This window comes from Doryrhamphus excisus, linkage group LG1 (genome assembly GCF_037039965.1).
Source record: "Doryrhamphus excisus strain RoL-2023G ecotype Guam linkage group LG1, RoL_Dexc_Guam_v1.1, whole genome shotgun sequence".
Taxonomy (NCBI): domain Eukaryota; kingdom Metazoa; phylum Chordata; class Actinopteri; order Syngnathiformes; family Syngnathidae; genus Doryrhamphus; species Doryrhamphus excisus.
In genome coordinates, this window is record NC_136357.1 from 11,971,256 (window position 1) to 11,991,272 (window position 20,017).

General features: G+C 41.0%; 2 protein-coding genes across 2 annotated transcripts; both read left to right on the forward strand.

The window, feature by feature from the left end:
• The first annotated feature begins 1,955 nt into the window (after positions 1-1,955).
• Positions 1,956-7,813, forward strand: hsp90b1 (heat shock protein 90, beta (grp94), member 1). Its single transcript, XM_058075595.2, has 18 exons — positions 1,956-2,122; positions 2,529-2,631; positions 2,815-2,956; positions 3,027-3,143; positions 3,217-3,548; positions 3,616-3,727; positions 4,209-4,340; positions 4,437-4,553; positions 4,665-4,802; positions 4,869-4,946; positions 5,025-5,090; positions 5,493-5,762; positions 5,843-6,088; positions 6,152-6,288; positions 6,365-6,443; positions 7,141-7,296; positions 7,391-7,486; positions 7,569-7,813. The coding sequence occupies exons 1-18, from the start codon at positions 2,074-2,076 to the stop codon at positions 7,593-7,595; spliced, it is 2,397 nt and encodes a 798-aa protein (XP_057931578.2). The 5' UTR covers positions 1,956-2,073; the 3' UTR covers positions 7,596-7,813.
• Positions 7,814-8,220: 407 nt separating this feature from the next.
• Positions 8,221-18,050, forward strand: prkar2b (protein kinase cAMP-dependent type II regulatory subunit beta). The gene is made up of 11 exons (XM_058075596.2): positions 8,221-8,758; positions 11,568-11,603; positions 11,892-11,944; positions 13,307-13,390; positions 13,491-13,597; positions 13,689-13,842; positions 14,933-15,034; positions 15,111-15,185; positions 15,259-15,327; positions 15,438-15,573; positions 16,583-18,050. Exons 1-11 carry the CDS (start codon positions 8,491-8,493, stop codon positions 16,714-16,716), a joined length of 1,218 nt encoding a protein of 405 aa, XP_057931579.2. The 5' UTR covers positions 8,221-8,490; the 3' UTR covers positions 16,717-18,050.
• The last annotated feature ends 1,967 nt before the right edge of the window (positions 18,051-20,017 follow it).

Sequence of the window (20,017 nt, forward strand, 5' to 3'; positions counted from 1 at the left end):
ATCTTCATTTTAACTACACCAAGTATGTTGGAAAATGTGTAATCTGCCCATTCCAGCTGCAAACTCTTCCAGGTTACAGATCTCACAGACTGTGATGTTTTTGTGTTGATGTAAAATAGTGAAGCTTTTGACAGGCAGATTATCGGAAATTTCAAGACACAACAGACACACACAAAAAAATTACACCGACTCCAACAACATCCACACAAGTCAAGTTTTCAAAAATGTATGTCCATATAGAGACACCTTCACCAGTTGTTGTCTGCATTTTGTCCTGAAAAGGTAACAACAGGGGTGCATTATATTGTATGTTCCAATCCCGGCATAAAGCCAGCATAAAGGGTGCATATCTAGTTATCAGTGCTAATGAGGCATTTTCTCAAAACCTGACCTTACAAACTATTATTTATTTTCAGCTTGGATTATCCGGGTATGTCCTGCCATGTTAGCAATTTCAAATGAGCATGTGGGTGTGTGCACTGATGGTGCATATTCCATCCATCCATCCATTCTATGCCACTAATCCTCATAAGGGTCGCGGGGTTTGCTGGAGCCTATCCCAGATGACTTTGGGCGAGAGGCACAGTATTAGCACAAAATACACAAAATAAACACAGTTAGGACACTGGTAAACTGTTGCTTACTGTCTGCTCTTCTGACTCTTCCACACGACCAAGTAACGTTGTAAAGGCGTCAGGCTTCAGCAAGTGTGTCGCCTCGTCCAGCCGTATACTGGCCCATATTCATGAAACAGTCCAGTGTGAAATGCCATCGACATATTAAAATGCATTTCTTTTGTTGGTAGGGCATCAGGAACTCCAACCACTTGTGCCTGATGATGGCATCTTTAGGAATTGTAAACAAATGTGGCTATCCCATACACCCAAAGAAACACTTTTTACGAGCCATTGCCAGCAACGTTCATAGCCACGCTCATAAGGAAGCCTGTTCCTCTGTGACATCACAAAGGAATAGTTTTGCAACGCCCTCTGAAAACACTATCTTATGACTTCCTTATGTATTTAAAAATCACAGACGGAATCGAGGAAGTGAATAAATGTACTGTAATATATGTGAAATGGATGGGGGTAGTCCATGCAAAGCTTACATGTGGAACTGTGAACTCAATTATGTGATGTATTCCTTTGATGCATGTTCAAATAAAATTAAACCATTACCATTCCCTTTATGGCACTATGGTCTATGCATTAGTTATGGACTTAAAACCCAGTATTCACTGTTTGGAGGTGTGTTTGCATTATGCACTTGGAAACAACTTTAATAATAATGTATGTGTTTTTCATGTATTATTAAGAATCTTGATAGTGATCATATTCACATTAACATTTTGTAATTCATTCAGCCACTGGAGTACAGTATCGCAACATCCCTTCCCTGTCACCTGATAACAAAGTAGTACAGTTCTGTAAATAACGTGTAAGTATACGTGTATAACATAATATATAGGTATATGTAACGAATACAGCACATAACCACCTCTTGAGACAATAGTGACATCTTGTGGTGAAATGCATGTAATGCAGAGCAGATGTGCTCAACTCGAGACTGTATTTTGTGAATGAATATTGGAGAATTTTAGATAGCTAGTTGAGCTTTCTATATAATTTCACATATATTTACAGAGAAAAAAACAATTGTATTAGTAATAAAGTGTATTACATGTCTTTGAACCACCTGTTGCGTCATAAAATCAAACCTACAACTTGATAGCATTTTTTCTACTGTTTTAAATTGATGTGTAATTTTAGGGAAGTGATGCGCTGAATATTCCTTCTTGACCAATGGTGGCAAGCCACGATTTTAGGGTATCGACATATGTAGACGACGCTGATTGGTCAACAGTGTAGCGTAATATCTGGTCTGATTGGTCCAAGCTAGTGCGTGGTGCGCCGCCATTGGTCGCTGAATGCAGATTTATTAGAGTGGGGTTGCCTCGCTGAGGGCGGTTCATTGTAGTCTCTCTTTCGCCAAAGACAGTGCAAACGTGCACCGATTTACGTTTTTGGGCTCTGAGGTGCTTCGCACTCACAATCCAGCTAAAAAAATCTCAAAATGAAGCGGGCGTGGGTTGTCGGTCTGTTAGTCGCACTGTTGACCTTCGGTGAGTGGCTTTGCCTTGTCAATGTAGGATTCACATACAGGAACTTGGTGTGGTTAGCCGCTAAGCTAGATTTGACTGCATTGATGTGTCGTTGTCTGCTCATTTGTCTGCTAATTTACTTAAAACTTGCTTGATTTAACATTAGGATAGATTTTCTTGTCTCTTTTCCGCCATTATGAATCTGAGTGGAGCGTTTACGATGTAAATGTTATACCCATTTGGCTTTCTGGAAGTTTCTGATGTGATATACCCCATTATCTATCTGGAAATCTCCTAAAGGCATGAATTTGAATTAAGTGTCAAGTCCAGGTTTGTTACATACATGCCATTGTCAGTGTAACTATAGCCATAAAGTTGACAAAACTAAGTATTCACTTGTACAATTAAACACTTTAATGAATTGTAGCTGCAGTGCAAGCTGAGGATGAGCTTGACGTGGACGGCACAGTGGACGAGGACCTGGGTAAAAGCAGGGATGGCTCAAAAACAGATGATGAGGTGGTTCAAAGGTTAGTGTCACTTTGGTCCTTTTATAAACAAGGTTAAGATGACCAAGCTTGTGCTGAGACTGTCATGTTCATGAAACTGTGTTCAGCTGACCAAGCTGGATCTTAGCGTCTTCATTTGCATTCACATGATTGGTTGGTTGTGTGTGTTGTCTCACCTGTGAATAATTTGTTTATTACCCTCAGAGAGGAGGAAGCTATCCAGCTGGATGGATTGAATGCAGCCCAGATTAAGGAACTCAGGGAAAAGTCAGAGAAGCATGTATTTCAAGCTGAAGTCAACCGCATGATGAAGCTGATCATTAACTCCCTGTATAAGAATAAGGAGGTAAGCGGGGTTGTTATATGGCGGGGGGGTCAATGCTAGTCACTCACTAAATGCTCACTTTTCGCTTCAGATTTTCCTCAGGGAGCTGATTTCCAACGCATCTGATGCCCTGGATAAGATCCGCCTGTTGTCACTCACCAATGAAGATGCAATGGCTTCCAACGAAGAGCTGACCATCAAAATCAAAGTATGCACAATGTTGATACTTGTTCTGACTTCCCACTGGTGTTCATTTTTAAACCCATTTTGTTTTCCCCAAGTCCGACAAGGAGAAGAATATGCTCCACATTACGGACACAGGCATTGGCATGACCAAAGACGAGCTAGTGAGGAACTTGGGCACCATCGCCAAGTCAGGCACCAGCGAGTTCCTGAACAAGATGACTGAGATGCAGTCGGAGGATCAGTCCACCTCGGAGCTGATCGGACAGTTTGGCGTGGGCTTCTACTCGGCTTTCTTGGTGGCAGACAAGGTCATCGTGACATCTAAACACAACAACGGTACCCAGCACATCTGGGAGTCAGACTCCAACCAGTTCTCAGTCATCGAGGACCCCCGTGGGGATACGCTGGGCAGGGGCACCACCATCACGTATGTTGTAACACTGCTTTCCCTTCACCCAATGCTGTTTGATAACTTTTTTTTATTAATCTTGCAGACTGGTAATGAAAGAGGAGGCTTCAGACTACTTGGAGCTGGAGACCATCAAGAACCTGGTCAAGAAGTATTCACAGTTCATCAACTTCCCTATCTATGTTTGGGCCAGCAAGGTAATGACCGACTTACTCTATACATACTAGGAGTGGAACTAAAAATCAATATCGTAATGAATTAGCTTTCCAATGTATATGCTGTAGCACACGGCGACTTGGCCTCGTTAATGAGGTGACAATCAGGAATGCCATGAGACGAAACATGAGATTGGGTCCATGAGAACAAGACAAGAGTTTTATAATTTTAAGTACAATGGAAATAAAATAACTGGACAAACTTTTTATTAACAAATAATGCGACTTCGCACTCTCTAAATGTGGTGTTCAGGAAGTTACGGTAGTTGCTGGTTCTTGTAAAGTGAGCTCAACAAAATTCATATAAATAGAACACGTTCAGTGATTTAAGGGTCTGAACCGCTCTGACAAATCATAAGTAACTTGGACCCAGTGTAAATTACATCTTTAAATCACTGTGGGTATATTACATGTAAGTGTATTTGTATGCACATTAAATTCTGTTCCATTTTATACATGACAGACTGAGACCGTAGAGGAGCCCATTGAGGAGGATGCAGAGGCAACAGAGGAACCAGAGAAAGAGGCTGCAGAAGATGAGGCTGAGGTAGAAGAGGAGGAAGAAGAGGACAAAGACAAGCCCAAGACCAAAAAGGTGTGGAAATAATGCATGTAATTATCCACAACTTTGTGAAATTATAATACTTGCCGCTATTGGCTGTAATCTGGTGGGGTTTTTTGTAATACTAAGGTTGAGAAGACCGTGTGGGACTGGGAGCTGATGAACGATATCAAGCCCATCTGGCAGAGACCAGCTAAGGAGGTTGAGGAGGATGAGTACAAGGCTTTCTATAAGACTTTTTCCAAGGTGAGACACCTAACAAGACTTAAGCAATCTACTGAGATCCAATACACACATATTCAGTGCTTTCCTAATGTTGTGGGCTCGGTGGTTTTAAAAAAAAATGTGCTCTGACAGGATAGTGACGACCCTCTGGCACACATCCACTTCACTGCTGAGGGCGAGGTCACGTTCAAGTCCATTCTGTTCGTGCCCACGTCTGCTCCCCGCGGACTCTTTGACGAGTACGGCTCCAAGAAGAACGACTACATCAAGGTCAGCGCCTGAAACAATTAGAACATTATTATTTAGTTCTGCATCTAAAATGTCTTCTTGTTCCAGCTCTTTGTCAGGAGAGTTTTCATCACCGATGACTTTAACGACATGATGCCCAAGTACCTCAACTTTGTCAAGGGGGTGGTGAGTCATCATTAATGCTTAATGCTGCTGAGTGGAGTTGGCCTTTTCATTTCACCAATGACTCTTTTTAATTATCAGGTTGATTCTGATGATCTTCCCCTAAATGTGTCCCGAGAGACTCTACAGCAGCACAAACTGCTGAAGGTGAAGTTGCCATATATGTACTAATTTATTAACTGTTGGTAGACGGACTTCAGTAGGGGATAGTCTCTCATCATTGGCCATCGTGACAACAGATAACGTAGTCGTTGAGCATATTAAATATGGATTTTGGGGCATTTCATCCACAAAAGTGAGCTTTTGGAAACCGGCTATCACAGCAATTATTTAAAATGACAAAATTTGTAAATAAACTGTGGGGCTTGTTTTGTTAAAATAATATATAATACCTTTTTATATATATTCCTGTTCTAAACCTTAGATCTCACTAAATTAGGGGGGATATGAACATGAAACATGAGCTGTGGACAGTGACTCCTAAAATGTGCAGAATATTGTGCCATGTAATAAGGGTACAGGCAGCTAATAGTCTTCGTCTTTGATCAGGTTATCCGTAAGAAGCTGGTGCGCAAGACATTAGACATGATCAAGAAGATCGCTGAGGAGCAGTACAATGACAAATTCTGGAAGGAGTTTGGCACAAACATCAAGCTCGGCGTCATTGAGGACCACTCCAACAGGACACGCCTGGCCAAGCTGCTCCGTTTCCAGACCTCCAACAGTGACACAGTGCTGGCCAGTCTGGAGCAGTATGTAGAGCGCATGAAGGAGAAGCAGGACAAGATCTACTTCATGGCCGGCACCAACAGGAAGGAGGTGAGGGGATGCTCCTATACAAAATACAGTAATTTGGCAACAAACAACCAAGGAATGATCATCTGAATTTGTTCACGCAGGCTGAGGCATCTCCCTTTGTTGAGAGGCTGCTGAAGAAAGGCTATGAAGTGATCTACCTGACAGAGCCAGTGGATGAGTACTGCATCCAGGCTCTACCGGAGTTCGATGGCAAGCGCTTCCAGAATGTGGCCAAGGAGGGCGTCAAATTTGACGAGAGTGACAAAGCCAAAGAGAAGCGTGAGGCTCAGGAGAAAGAATACGAGCCTCTGACCACATGGCTCAAGGACAAGGCGCTCAAGGACAAGGTAAATAAATTTATTATCCAGCACGAGAGCTTTGATTGTTGATTTCACCTTTCTTTGGGGCAGGTTGAAAAGGCCGTGCTCTCCCAGAGGCTCACAAACTCTCCATGCGCCTTGGTAGCCAGTCAGTACGGTTGGTCAGGCAACATGGAGCGGATCATGAAGGCACAGGCTTACCAGACCGGAAAAGATATTTCCACAAAGTGAGGTTTTTTTTGGTATCTTTTTAGACCCTAAAAAGTGGTCAGACAGCAACTAACAATGTCACACCTCTTTCAGCTACTACGCCAGCCAGAAGAAAACGTTAGAAATCAATCCCAAACACCCACTCATCAAGCAGATGCTCAAACGAATCAATGTGAGTAACAAGTAATCTTATCCACAATGGTGTATTGAAAGTGTTCTCCAAAAACGTGTTGCACACCCTTGACGCCAGTGTCTGGCTCCAAGGAGCCTGATGTTATTTTATAAAAACATACACCAATGCTCAAGATACTAGCTATGTGAGCTACAATGCTAACATTACACTGATTTTAACATGTGAGGTTAACACATTTGCTGAAGGAAAAACAAGATCTACAGCTCCCATGCCGGTATAGGACAGAGTTCCAGACTTGTTTTAAAATGTGTAGCAAAGCCTACCCCAAATATAAAACACCCCTTTTGAGCGTCTCTTAAAGTGGAGGTGAATGATATTGTTCTTGCATGAAACTCTCTAGGAATTGTATGGTATGCATTTATCTCTGTGGTGAAGATGTCTTTAGAAGTAGGGGCGGATATATTTGCTGGGTTCGTCAGGCTTGGTACAGATCATATTTAAGATCATTTGAGGATGGTTTTTCCTTCATGACCTTTTGTAAAAAGCCAAAACTTGAATGGTGACCATTTGAGTGCCTTTTTTTTTTTTCTTGATAGTGGACTGAGGGAGATGGATTTGTCATGTTTGGTGCCTATAAAGAGGCTGTAGAGACATGTAAAGGCGACTTCAATGACATAATATGCCTTCACTTGAAATATGAATTTCCAACTTTATTTTTTGTTTTTGGTGTCTTAAGGATGACCCTGAGGACCAGACGGCCACTGACCTGGCCACTGTCCTCTTTGAGACGGCCACCCTACGTTCGGGCTACCAGCTAGCTGACACCAAAGCATATGGAGACAGGATAGAACGCATGCTGCGACTCAGCATGAACATCCCTCTGGATGAGGAGGCAAGTGATGTGACAATTTTTGTTGTAATATGCACGCTGTCTGGGCAAAGGCATCGGGACAGTATGTTTAATTTTGCGGCTGTATTTTGTGCAGGTTGAAGAAGAACCAGAGGAGGAACCTGAAGAGTCAGCAGATGACGATGCTGAGGGAGATGAAGTTGATGATGCTGATGAAGATGAGGATGAAACGGTGAGAACCCTATTCTGGCACACTCATTAATATGTTGAATTTTATACTTTTGTGGCTTCATGAGTCTTCTCTCTTCTCATAGGCGAACACAGAAAAAGACGAACTGTGAAATGTCCAATTGAAGAGCGTGTGGAACAATAACGAAGACGAGAAGTTGTTCTAGCTCCCCTCTGTGGTGTTATCTGGGCGGGGTTTTTTATCAGGAGAGCTTTGTTTTTTTTGTATTTTTTTATTACATTCCTCACGACTGTAAATTTGTTAATATTTAAGTGACCTATTGATGGATCCTGTCTCTTGATTGAATAAATGTGTTTCCTTGAAAAAGGATCGCTGATGTTGTGCTTTTTTTTTAATTTTTATATCATTGACACCCACAAAAACGACTTGTTAAATGCATTTAATATTTTTTTAAATGTTGAGACGTCAGCATTTGATAATATATAAAATTTACATCAGTGTGCTTTCCTGTCGTGTGGAACAATCCTGCGACTGGTATATTTCCCTCTAGTGGACACACTTGGTATTGGATTTTATTGGGGGCAGGGGCTTCTACTTTAGGATGTCGCAACAGATTTAAAAACCACTTAAAGTGTACCCTTTGTAGGCTACACTATAACGCGTTACCATAAATTGTAGGTTTTCTAAAGCTATACATTTGCGTTAGGTGACGGGAGTGCCGTTTTTTTGCTGCTGCCGTTCCTACGCAATCATTGGATGGGTGGTTGCCATGGTAACCTGGGTCACATGCGTGGGTTTTCCTCTATAGCCATCAGCAGCAGCAGCAGCAAGAGAAGATGCTTGGACCAAAGAGCCATTTTCAAGAGCATCCTTTGATGGCTTGCTGACATCCCATCGAACGCTTTTCCTTTTTCCTCCATATTTCCATGTTGTGATTTTAATAATTGTTGAGCCACCATCCAATCTCCCATCCCCCCCGCCTCTTTCTGCACAAATTTCGCCGCCGCTTTGGTACCTCCGCCCCGTAGAGCGACTTGATCACAGGAATGAGTATAGAAATCCCCGAGGGACTGACGGAGCTGTTGCAGAGCTTTACCGTGGAAGTGCTGAGGAACCAGCCCGGAGACCTGCTCGAGTTCGCCTTGCAGTACTTCACCCGACTCAAGGACAGGGAGAGCACCGGGGCCTCGTTCGGCAATGAGCCACACTCCAACGCCAGAGCCGGGAAAGCCGTCAATTTCCTCGACGAGGCCATGCAGATTGACTCGGAGAACGGCGAGGAGGACGACGATGACGACGACGAGGATTTTGAAGGTAAAAGACCAACGTTCTCAAAGAATGTTGGGGGGGCGATCGATGTGGATGTAATGCATGTAGCAATGAAGCAGATGTGGATGCTGCACTTCGCATTCACATCCACGGATGCACTATAATGGAGGCATTAAAATAAAACCCAACAAATCCTCAGAATGACCTCATATTTGATCAGAGATGGCCTATCATCCTGCAGCAAGGCCTGCGGCATGTGAGGGCCTCCATTGCATGCATTTTCTTTAGTAATATTTAACAACAAAGCTGCAAAACAAATGCAAACGAACGTGAAATATACAAATGTGGTGTATTTAGATCATATTTGTGTCATTAAGAGGAGGAGTAGCATATAGCAACGATAGCTGACAATGCACCCCAATGGTGGCTTGCAGGAAAAGGGCATACTGCATGCAATAATGAAGCTAACTATGCTATTATTTTGCATGAAAATACCACCAATGTTTGTGTTTTTCATATTTTTAGTGTTAGTGGTTAAGATCAGCCATCTAATGCACACTGGCAGTAGCAATATGTACACTTGCACAATCCAATGAGGTCCATTATTAGAGCTGTCAGGAGATATTTGTTTCAAGGTACCTTTCTTAGAGTATATAGCTGTTCCTAATGCATTGGTTATCAAAGATGATACAGTCAAAATAGTCATTCAGTGGATCGCCTAACAATGTGCATGTGTCGCTCATGTAGTACTATTTTTTTTTTATTCTTTCAAATAATCCTGATGTTTGTGTTTTTTTAGCCTTTGGATGTTAGCGTTTGAGCTAATGAACTGTACTGTGCAAGTGATGCATTACAAATCAGTTTCAATTGGGACCTCATATGTTCATTTTCCGGCCCTTTGTATTGAGTTGTGGATTCCTATAGAGCAGCTATACACACTGACCTGCACAGAAAGCTTTCTAGATTTTCCAGAATCTGCACCTATTGCAGCTGGAATATGACTACTGGGTTCCAGAGTACTGCCGAACCCCAATTTCTAATTTTGTCAGAATAGGAGTTGATAATAAATGAATAACCATTTGGAGAGCTAATTGAAAAGTGGTTAGGAGCTACTGGCTGGAGACCTCTGACTTACTGTGTATGAACTCAAAGAGTAGCAATGTAGGTTTTCTAAAACATCGGTAGTAGAACTGTGTTCTTCATATGTTTTTTTTACAGGACTACCCGTGTTTAAAAAACATGGGTAGACCAAAAAAAAAACTCCAGACATCGGTGAGCTTGTAATTTACACCCCGCTTTTGTATGCACACTCTATATTGCTACACAGACAACCGCTTATTTGCACAAAATAAACACAGTTAGGACACTGATAAAATGTCACTTAGAGCTTGCGCACTGTAAAGATTGAGTCTATGAGGGCTAAAAGTACCCCAGACGTGATTCATGTGGAATGATGACATCATCAGGGTGACACCTCTCTGTTGAAGCATAGTAAACAGAAGCTATTTGAAGGAGATGACAGACTTGATTCGGTATATTCATTCATTCATTTTTTGCCGCTTATTCTCGCAAGGGTCGCAAGGGGTGCTGGAGCCTAGCCCAGCTGTCTTCGGGCGAGCCAGCCAATCACAGGGCACATATAGACTAACAACCATTCACACTCACATTCATACCTATGGACAATTTGGAGTCGCTAATTAACCTAGCATGTTTTTGGAATGTGGGAGAAACCGGACGCATTGCATGGGGAGAACATGCAACTCGGGTCTCCTAGCTGTGTGGCCTGCGCGCAAACCACTCTACACCATGCAGCCCGCAGCATAAAGTTGACATATAAAAAAAATTTCCACAGGTAATATGTTCTGTCTGTCAAACATTTGGAGCATTTATTTAAACATTGGCATTTTGATATGAAAAAAAGTCCTTTAAAATGACATCTTTCACTCTGTAAAGTTGCATAATTGGCGTTTGTGACATGTATTTTCTCACAATATTTCGTGTCTATCAAACATTTGGAGCATTTCTTTAAATATTGGCATTTTGATAAAAAAGAAAAGGAAAAGAAGGAAAAGAGAGAGAGAGAAAAAGAGGGTAAAAGAGAAAGAAAAGAGGAAAAAAAGAGAAAAATAAGGAAGTAAAAAGAAAAAAAAGAGCTTGCGCTTCTGACTCTTCAACATGACCAAGTAACGTTGGAAAGCCATGTTCTTCCATATTCACAAAACAATGAATGTCATATAATACAATGTCATATAAGGAAGCCCGGCTTCCTTATAAGGGATGTTAGCAACAACTCTCTGAAACTGAGCATTCAGAGCCATCCCTAACTATTTAGGGCTCACTTCCAAATGCGCAAACCTCATTATCTGAAGGTCTGGCATCATTTAACATGAGAATACAACATTTATAGGTCAGGCAAGTGGGAAAAGCTTAACGGGGCCCTCTACAACATTTTTCCTATGCAGATGCACTACATATTGCTAAAAGCTGCTCCTGATGCTTTGGTCACATAAATAAAAGTATCAAAATATTAAAAACACATCTCAGTATGATGCACTGCAGTTGTACACCACTGCAAACCACAATTATCAGAGTGTTATCATTCTAAAGGCAGGTTTCCTGCACAGGATGTATTTGGCTTACGCAGGTGTCCCTAATGAATTTTCCATGCACACTGTTATTTTATTGTTATTTAAATGTAATTCAAGTAGGAGACACTTCAAAGAAGATGTCCTCATTCAGACTGAATATTCCAAATGAGGTCAACATGCTTTTTCTGTTGCTTTAAACGCATGCTCAGTCTTGATAACCTACATAAAGATGGACTTTAATGTGCTTTTATGTTTTTTTTTTCTAGCGCCGGTAATAAATAGATTCATCAGGCGAGCATCAGGTGAGTTTCAGTGTTGCTGCCTGGACTGTGTCAGCATTATTATTATTATATACATATAAATGATATTTGACATCATCATATCAGTCTTTTTCCGTCTGTCTTTGCTCACTGTCCAAAGCACATGACCTATTGTATTTCTACTTTGTCTCTGTCTTGTTGTTTAGATAATGAATTGGTGGAAAAGCTAGGCTAAGAATTTGTCTTCAGGATGGATGAAAGTGAAAGTGTTTTAGCTGAACTTGGAGTCTTGTCATGTCGGTGACTGACATGCTGCTTTTTGTGTTACAGTGTGTGCTGAAGCCTTCAACCCTGATGAAGATGAGGAGGATAAAGAGCCAAGGGTAAGCATGCTTCAATATGCAATGCTTTTCTATGCTATAAATAGGAATATTTTATATTTTTATATTTTATTTTAGTCTTATTAATGTGACGACATTTGACTGCAGTAGTAAACTACCTCACTCAAAATATGGCCTTTTGTATTTATTTTTATTTTTAATTAATTAAAGTTGAATTGGGCGGCACAGCGGGCAAGTGGTTAGCGCGCAGACCTCACAGCTAGGAGACCAGGGTTCAATTCCACCCTCGGCCATCTCTGTGTGGAGTTTGCATGTTCTCCCCGTGCATGCGTGGGTTTTCTCCGGGTACTCCGGTTTCCTCCCACATTCCAAGAACATGCTAGGTTAATTGGTGACTCCAAATTGTCCATAGGTATGAATGTGAGTGTGAATGGTTGTTTGTCTATATGTGCCCTGTGATTGGCTGGCGACCAGTTCAGGGTGTACCCCGCCTCTCGCCCGAAGACAGCTGGGATAGGCTCCAACACCCCCCGCGACCCTCGTGAAGAAAAAGCGGTAGAAAATGAATGAATGAATGAATGAATGAATAAAGTTGAATTGTACGATATCCCTGGTGATGGCGTCTGCTTTGCATGACAGAGGTCACAGCTTTGATTCCCATCCAGGGTTGCATCAGGAACAGCATCTGGTGTGAATTCTAAGCCAAAATCTCTTTTCAGAGAAAAAATTGAAAAAAAATATATATATATATATATATAATGTCATGTGCTGTCATCAAACATTTTTTTTTATTTTATTGTTTCATTAAATTTAATTATTTTTTCTGTTTTCTTTGCTGTTTAAAAAAATCTACTTTAGTATTTATTTTACTGTGTTTATTTGTTAATATCTATATACATTTTTGTTTTTTTTTCCTGTTCATCCACATGTGTAACAACACATATTTTGTTTACATTTTTGCATATGAATTGCTGTTTGTTTGTTTTTTTTGGCCCTATTGAAGCAGGGAGATCAAACTGTGGGCCACATCACAGTTGTGTTTGTCCTGAGTGCTGCAACTTTGCCTTAAATGTGTGGCACAACTGGACTGTTACAAGACCTTTTGCCTCTCATCCAAGCAGGCTTTATATTTCATGCTCAAACATTAGATAGGACAGCTCTAAACTGAGGTTGAGGTTCATCCCCAACCAAGACTGGTTTCACTCTTTGGTGGTGCAAACGACAGTCGTTAAGATGCAGTGGAGTGAAACCTCTGCCTGGCAACAACAGTCATTTGTCCAAATTCCACCCACAGTACCCAAAAAATTGCACAACGTAAAACATTTTGACATGCATGATTGCTCGGCTTTCTCACGCTTTCGCTTTGACACTGCTGCATTAAAATAATACAACGTGAATGTGCAGGTCACCTACCCCAAAACAGATGAGCAAAGGCAGAGACTACAGGAAGCGTGCAGGGACATTCTTCTATTCAAGAATTTGGATCCTGTGCGTAAGCAATTACAATGCGTCATGTATGAGTTATTGTAAATGATACTGCCATCTAAAACAACAGCCTAACTCTTTAATGTTGTGTTGATCCACACAGGAAGAGATGTCTCAGGTGTTGGATGCCATGTTTGAGAAGTTCTGCACAGATGGAGAACACATAATTGACCAAGATGATGATGGGGACAACTTCTATGTTATTGAAAGGTGATCTTATTCACGGTATTGCATTTGAAAATATCATCAACTACATGTACACTCCACTAATCAATTTATCACCTTTCTGTACTCGTTTCAGTGGGACCTTCAGCATTTTTGTCAATGTGGACGGAGCAGAGAAGCTGGTGGGCTGCTACGACAACCGAGGCAGCTTTGGGGAATTGGCGCTGATGTACAACACTCCGAGGGCTGCCACCATCATCGCCACCTTGCCTGGAGCCCTGTGGTGCCTCGTAAGTCCACCATCAAGAAAAAGATCCATTCATTATGCTGCTTATCCTCACTCGGGTGTGCGACCTATCCCAGCTGTCTTAGGGCAAGAGGCGGGGTACACCCTGGACTGGTCGCCAGCCAATCACAGGGCACATATAGACAAACAACCATTCACACTCACATTCATACCTATGGACAATTTGGAGTCACCAATTAACCTAGCATGTTTTTGGAATGTGGGAGGAAACCGGAGTACATGTCAATGTAATGATGATATGTGATTTAATTATGCCTTGTGGGATACATTGTAGTTGTTTATCATCATACATTATATATAAACTCCAGACAGGAAGTTGTATGCAAACATACAAACACAAAAATATTATATGGAGAAAGTTATAAATAACCAGGGTTCAATTCCACCCTCGGCCATCTCTGTGTGGAGTTTGCATGTTCTCCCCGTGCATGCGTGGGTTTTCTCCGGGTACTCCGGTTTCCTCCCACATTCTAAAAACATGCTAGGCTAATTGGTGACTTCAAATTGTCCATAGGTATGAATGTGAGTGCGAATGGTTGTTTGTCTATATGTGCCCTGTGATTGGCTGGCGACCAGTCCAGGGTGTACCCCGCCTCTTGCCTGAAGACAGCTGGGATAGGCTCCAGCACCCCCGCGACCCTCGTGAGGAAAAAGCGGTAGAAAATGAATGAATGAATGAAGTTATAAATATGGGCTGTACTGTTGAGTGTACGCAGGCCACACAGCTCGGAGACCCGAGTTTGATTCCCCTTCGGCCATCTCTATGTGGAGTTTGTATTTGTATTTTCTCCCCGTGCATGCATGGGTTTTCTCCGGGTATTCCGGTTTCCTCCCACATTCCAAAAACATGCTAGGTTAATTGGCGACTCCAAATTGTCCATAGGTGTGAGTGTGAATGGTTGTTTGTCTGTATGTGACCTGTGATTGGCTGGCGACTAGTGTACACCGCCTCTTGCCCAGAGAAAGCTGGAATAGGCTCCAGCACCCACCGACCCTTGTGAGGACAAGCAGTAGAAAATCAATGAATGAATGAAAGTTATAAATATGACTGAAGCATGTTTTCCCTCTCACAGGATCGTTTGACGTTCAGGAGGATCATCGTCAAAAACAACGCCAAGAAGAGGAAGCTGTACGAGGCGTTCATTGAAACACTACCCTTGCTTACATCACTGGAGGTCAGTATTATTTGAGCCCGCGGTATGCAATGACACATCAAGCTATTGTCAATCTTGTCTTTTTCTTCATCTACAGCTCTCAGAGAGAATGAAGGTCGTGGATGTCATATCCACCAAAGTCTACTATGACTCGCAGCAGATTATTGCACAGGTGACATACAGTATACTTAAAGAAATGTATACTATAGAGTAGATTTTAAAATATGACTTGGCTTAAATAACAGGGAGAATTGGCAGATTGTTTCTACATTGTGGAATCTGGCCATGTTAGGATCACCATAAAGAGGAGCAGGGTAAGAGTTACTGACGTTTTACTCACACAGTGACTTGGTTGGTGTCTTATACAATAGTGTGTGTGTGTGTGTGTGCATGTGTGTGTGTGTGTGTGTTTCCTTTTTTACAGATGAAAAATGAGCCGGATGAAGAGGAAGTGGAAATCGCTACATGCTCCAGAGGCCAGTATTTCGGGGAACTGGCGCTTGTCACGAACAAGCCCAGAGCTGCTTCCGCCTACGCTGTGGGAAGTGTCAAATGCTTGGGTAAGTGTTGGACCATATATCGTGAGCGTTAATTGTTTTAGCTTCTAAAACGGTACGCTTGAAATGGCTTCACTGTAATGTTGTAGCACACCTCATTCCATTAAAATATAAAATGTATATACTGTATAATGGCATTAATGTTATTAGATCAACTGTATAAGTATACTGATACAAATACTGTCGTTTTTCCGTGGAAATGGACGCAACAAGCCTCACAATAACCAATTTAAAAAACTAACAACTAATGTTAAAGTACTATAATGTACAAATAAATGTTTTCTGGGGTAAATTCCGGGTGTTCATAAAATGGAATAAAAAAATAAAAACAAACATAATACTGTGAAATTCCTGAATTTTAAACCCTGATATTAATTGAGTATCATATATATATGTGACATTTATGTGCAGAAATTTTATTTTTGATATATGGAAGAGGCAGAAAGTTGTCATTTAACTAGAATTAATCTGTGTATTATTTAATGAAAAGCAGTGTCTGATATCCTTTATCATTCATTCATTATTATTTAATTAAAACCAATGTCTGATATCATTTATCCTGAATTCATTTATTATTATTTAATGAAAACTATATTCTCTGATATCATTTATCCTGAATTTCAAAATGAATATTTAACGAAAGAGGCTAATATCCATAATGCAGTGTAAAAATGAGTTAACCACTCGTGAAAATCTTGCTTTTAATATTGTTACTTGTCACGCAAGTGTAAAAAAGAAAGTTAACCCTGGTTAATGACTAAATATAATTTAAAAAATGCAGTACCTTTTAATGTTTGTTGAGTTGGCGTGTGGCACAAAATGAAGCTTAAACAACATTAAACAACCTCAGGGCAGGGTGTTCAAGTGAAGTGTTTCCATTATAATTGTATATTATTGACATTCTGAGTGTTTTATATCGGATTAAAACACTTTGTATTTGCCTTTATGATGAATAATGGCAGTTGTATGACTTTCTCGTACATGTCTTGTCTTGGATTGTTGTGTTTTCCAGTGATGGATGTTCAAGCCTTTGAGCGGCTGCTGGGCCCATGCATGGATATCATGAAAAGGAACATTGCAAACTATGAGGAGCAACTGCTGACCCTGTTTGGAAGTAGCACTGAGATTGAGCAGCAATTTGCATGAAGAAGGACCACCACTTGTTGTCCCCCCTCCCGCGACATAGCCATTTAACACAGCTTTTCTTACAAGATGATCATGATGAGACTTAACAGTTTGCCGCAGAGTGTTTGAAGTAAAGTAACATACGCCAAAGTTGCTTGAAGCTCGTTTTTCCATTAGCATCCTCCCATTTGCGTGTCCCTACGTGTAGACATTTGTTTGTGTATTGAACACACGCCCCGGCACTCGATAAAAACATGAGGTAAAATACTGGACGTGGGGGGACTATTTCTCAATTTCTGTGTTTGAAGAACGTCCCTCACACTGTCGTTGTCACAGAGAATGTAGACATGCAGGTACCGCAACATTTTTTTACATCCATACATTTCTGTGTTAAACGTGCGTGTGGCTGTTTGCCTACTACTATGCTTTTTGCAAAAAAAACTTCAGCCAGATAGCGGATCGTTTTTTAAGACCATACAAACACAGTGTTGTACAATTTGAAGTCAGTATTTAGGATCAGCTCCGAGTCATTAAGTTGCCCCACTATGGTCATTATAAGCAATGTTCCACATGTGTCAGAAAAGTTCCAGGACTGGTGTCACAAAACATCAACACTACAAATTTTTCCGATTCGAAGTTATCCCTCTGGAGTCTAACACACTTGGTCAGACTTTTTTTGTGTGCCACTTTTCATGCACTACTGGAAGGGTTCTTCCGGAATCTACCACACGGCTAGCTTGATGTCTTCAAAACAGGTTCGAAAAGAGGCAGGTCGGATGTTGGGAGGTTGCTGCAGCTCAGCAATGTTCTTCTCAGCTAGGAACGGTCATAAGCAAAGAGCATTGTGAGCATTTGTGTTGTCATTCTCTGCAGAAAATGTCTCCGCTTGTGCTCTGAGCAAAGCAGGATCTGATTGTTTGGCCCCTGGGGCGAGCACTCACAGTGCACAAGGCCCCTCACATTGAACAATGGCATCAACACAACAGTCTTGGACATTTTCTGACACATATGCTGATATTTCATGGATTTATGTGCAAAATAAAAGCATCTTGTGTCACTGAAGCTTATTTAATGATTATGGAAATCTACCTCTGCCAACTGTTTTTTGGGAATAATGTTGATTTTCAAGAGGAAACTACACCATGAAATACAATGAACGATTAATAGGTCTTTGTGGTTTAATGCTACAACAAAAAAACAATCTTCAATCCAATTTGAAAATCATGATTTTACACTCCCTTGTGTAGGTAGCGCTGGTATTTTTTTTTTTTTTTTTTTGGCAAAGTCATTATACTAGTCCATAGTAAGTTACTGTATGTTTCATTTTTCATGTCAATAAACACTTTTGTATTTAACATGCAGTCAAATTCATTCCTGTTCATATTCATGTCATTAAATAAAGTATAACATATATCAAGAAAAAATAAATAAATGGTAACATTTTGTTCAGTGGCGGCACGGCGGTCGAGTGGTTAGCGCACAGACCTCACAGCTAGGTAGCCAAGGTTCAGTTCCACCCTCGGCCATCTCTGTGTGGAGTTTGCATGTTCTCGCCGTGCATGCTTGGGTTTTCTCCGGGTACTCCGGTTTCCTCCCACATTCCAAAAACATGCTAGGTTAATTGGTGACTCCAAATTGTCCATAGGTATGAATGTGAGTGTGAATGGTTGTTTGTCTATGTGTGCCCTGTGACTGGCTGGCGACCAGTCCAGGGTGTACCAAAGACAGCTGGGATAGGCTCCAGCACCCCCGCGACCCTTGTGAGGAAAAGCGGTAGAAAATGAATGAATGAATGAATTTTGTTCAGTTAAGTTTAACAAGGCTACGTTCAAGAACATCACGTTTACACTACCACAATTCAACATGCATAAGTTATTGGATAGCCTATTTGTTTTGACAGGCTTGAATTGTACCAAATTTGTGAATTTTAATATTTGACATTTTATGAAGAAGGGATTTGTGTGTTCTGTATAATCCATATTATGGATTATCTTGACTGATCTTTTTTTGGAGCAACAATCAGTGGTTTCCCCTTATTGTGCGGAGGGAAGTCAGATATGGTAACACCAGAGAACAGTGAAAAGGATAGAGTGATTGTTGATCCATAAGTGTTGCTTTAGTCAATATTAGGATATTTCTTGCCGCTTTACATTGTATATGCATATGCCTCCTTTTAAGTTAATGGTCAAATTTACCCATTATAACATATTCTGCTTGCCTTAATTAATGTAATCAGTTTGGACAAAGTGACAGGGTCCTACAGCACCAAGCGAATGACGTCGCTGGACATTGGTCATCTTTCATAACATGATCGATCACCTTACAATGCATTTGTCATCTTGATTGAGATCTTTCCTGACTGCAGTGTGTCATAAATGGGTGCTTGTGACACCGCACATCCAGTGGAGCCAACTCCAGCCCAGGACCCCAGCCGCTGCAGCCACAGTGAATGAAATCCAGGAAAAAAGACACCATAGTAATGTCATCACAGTCCTCTTGTTTCTAGGTTGCTGCAGGAGGGAAAAGGATGAGAAAGAGGTCTGCAGGTCATCTGATGATGTCAAGATAAGCTGCAAAATGTGCGAAATTCATTTGCACAAAGCACAATATGATGACATAAATCATATCCCTCCATCTGGTACTTTTACAATCAGTAACTGTTACATTTGTTCATTTCCTGCCTTTTTGATATAATTTATTTATTTTTTTGTAATCAGTATCACATACTGAAGTACGAGACAATATGACCAAATAATGACATAATGTACCATAGTAAATGTCAATATAGTGATATATAACACATCACAACTGCACTAACACATCAAACATGCACCGGCAAATTGACCAAATTGACATCTTTGCTGTTACTGACAAATGAACATAACAGGAGGGTTAATGTGTGATTTCCAGCACATTTTGCCATCTATTTTGGTTTTCCTTAAGTTCAAGGATAGTCTGGCTTTGAATTACATTTGTTCATGTCTCTTGTGATCATTTTCATTAACTCCTGTTCATTTCACCCCGAGTACAAGGCAGCTGCATCATCTGCAAATAATATTAACTTCAGGTCTTCCGTGGCTATGCAGATGTTGTTTGTGCATGGATTGAACAGCTTTGGTCCCAGTACTGAACCCTGGGGCCCGGGGGATAACTTTTGGTGTACCACTGGGGTGGTTGAAATCTTTGCCTGTTTATTTATTTATTGAATCATTAACTTTTTTTAAAAAGGAGTCTGGGTAATTTGACGTGCCTGTATTACAAATACACTGTGATACTTTTACTGTGATAAACTTGCAGCTGTGTACTTAACTATTTATGCCAC

What these genes read in the sequence shown, in the direction of transcription:
- hsp90b1 (XM_058075595.2), top strand. Translation starts at nt 2,074, where the DNA reads ATGAAGCGGGCGTGGGTTGTCGGTCTGTTAGTCGCACTGTTGACCTTC. An exon ending in AGTCGCACTGTTGACCTTCG is followed by an intron (nt 2,123 to 2,528) that starts GTGAGTGGCTTT and finishes AATGAATTGTAG; the next exon opens with CTGCAGTGCAAGCTGAGGAT. An exon ending in GGCAGGGGCACCACCATCAC is followed by an intron (nt 3,549 to 3,615) that starts GTATGTTGTAAC and finishes TTAATCTTGCAG; the next exon opens with ACTGGTAATGAAAGAGGAGG.
- prkar2b (XM_058075596.2), top strand. Translation starts at nt 8,491, where the DNA reads ATGAGTATAGAAATCCCCGAGGGACTGACGGAGCTGTTGCAGAGCTTT. An exon ending in AGGAGGATAAAGAGCCAAGG is followed by an intron (nt 11,945 to 13,306) that starts GTAAGCATGCTT and finishes GTGAATGTGCAG; the next exon opens with GTCACCTACCCCAAAACAGA. An exon ending in TATTCAAGAATTTGGATCCT is followed by an intron (nt 13,391 to 13,490) that starts GTGCGTAAGCAA and finishes TGATCCACACAG; the next exon opens with GAAGAGATGTCTCAGGTGTT.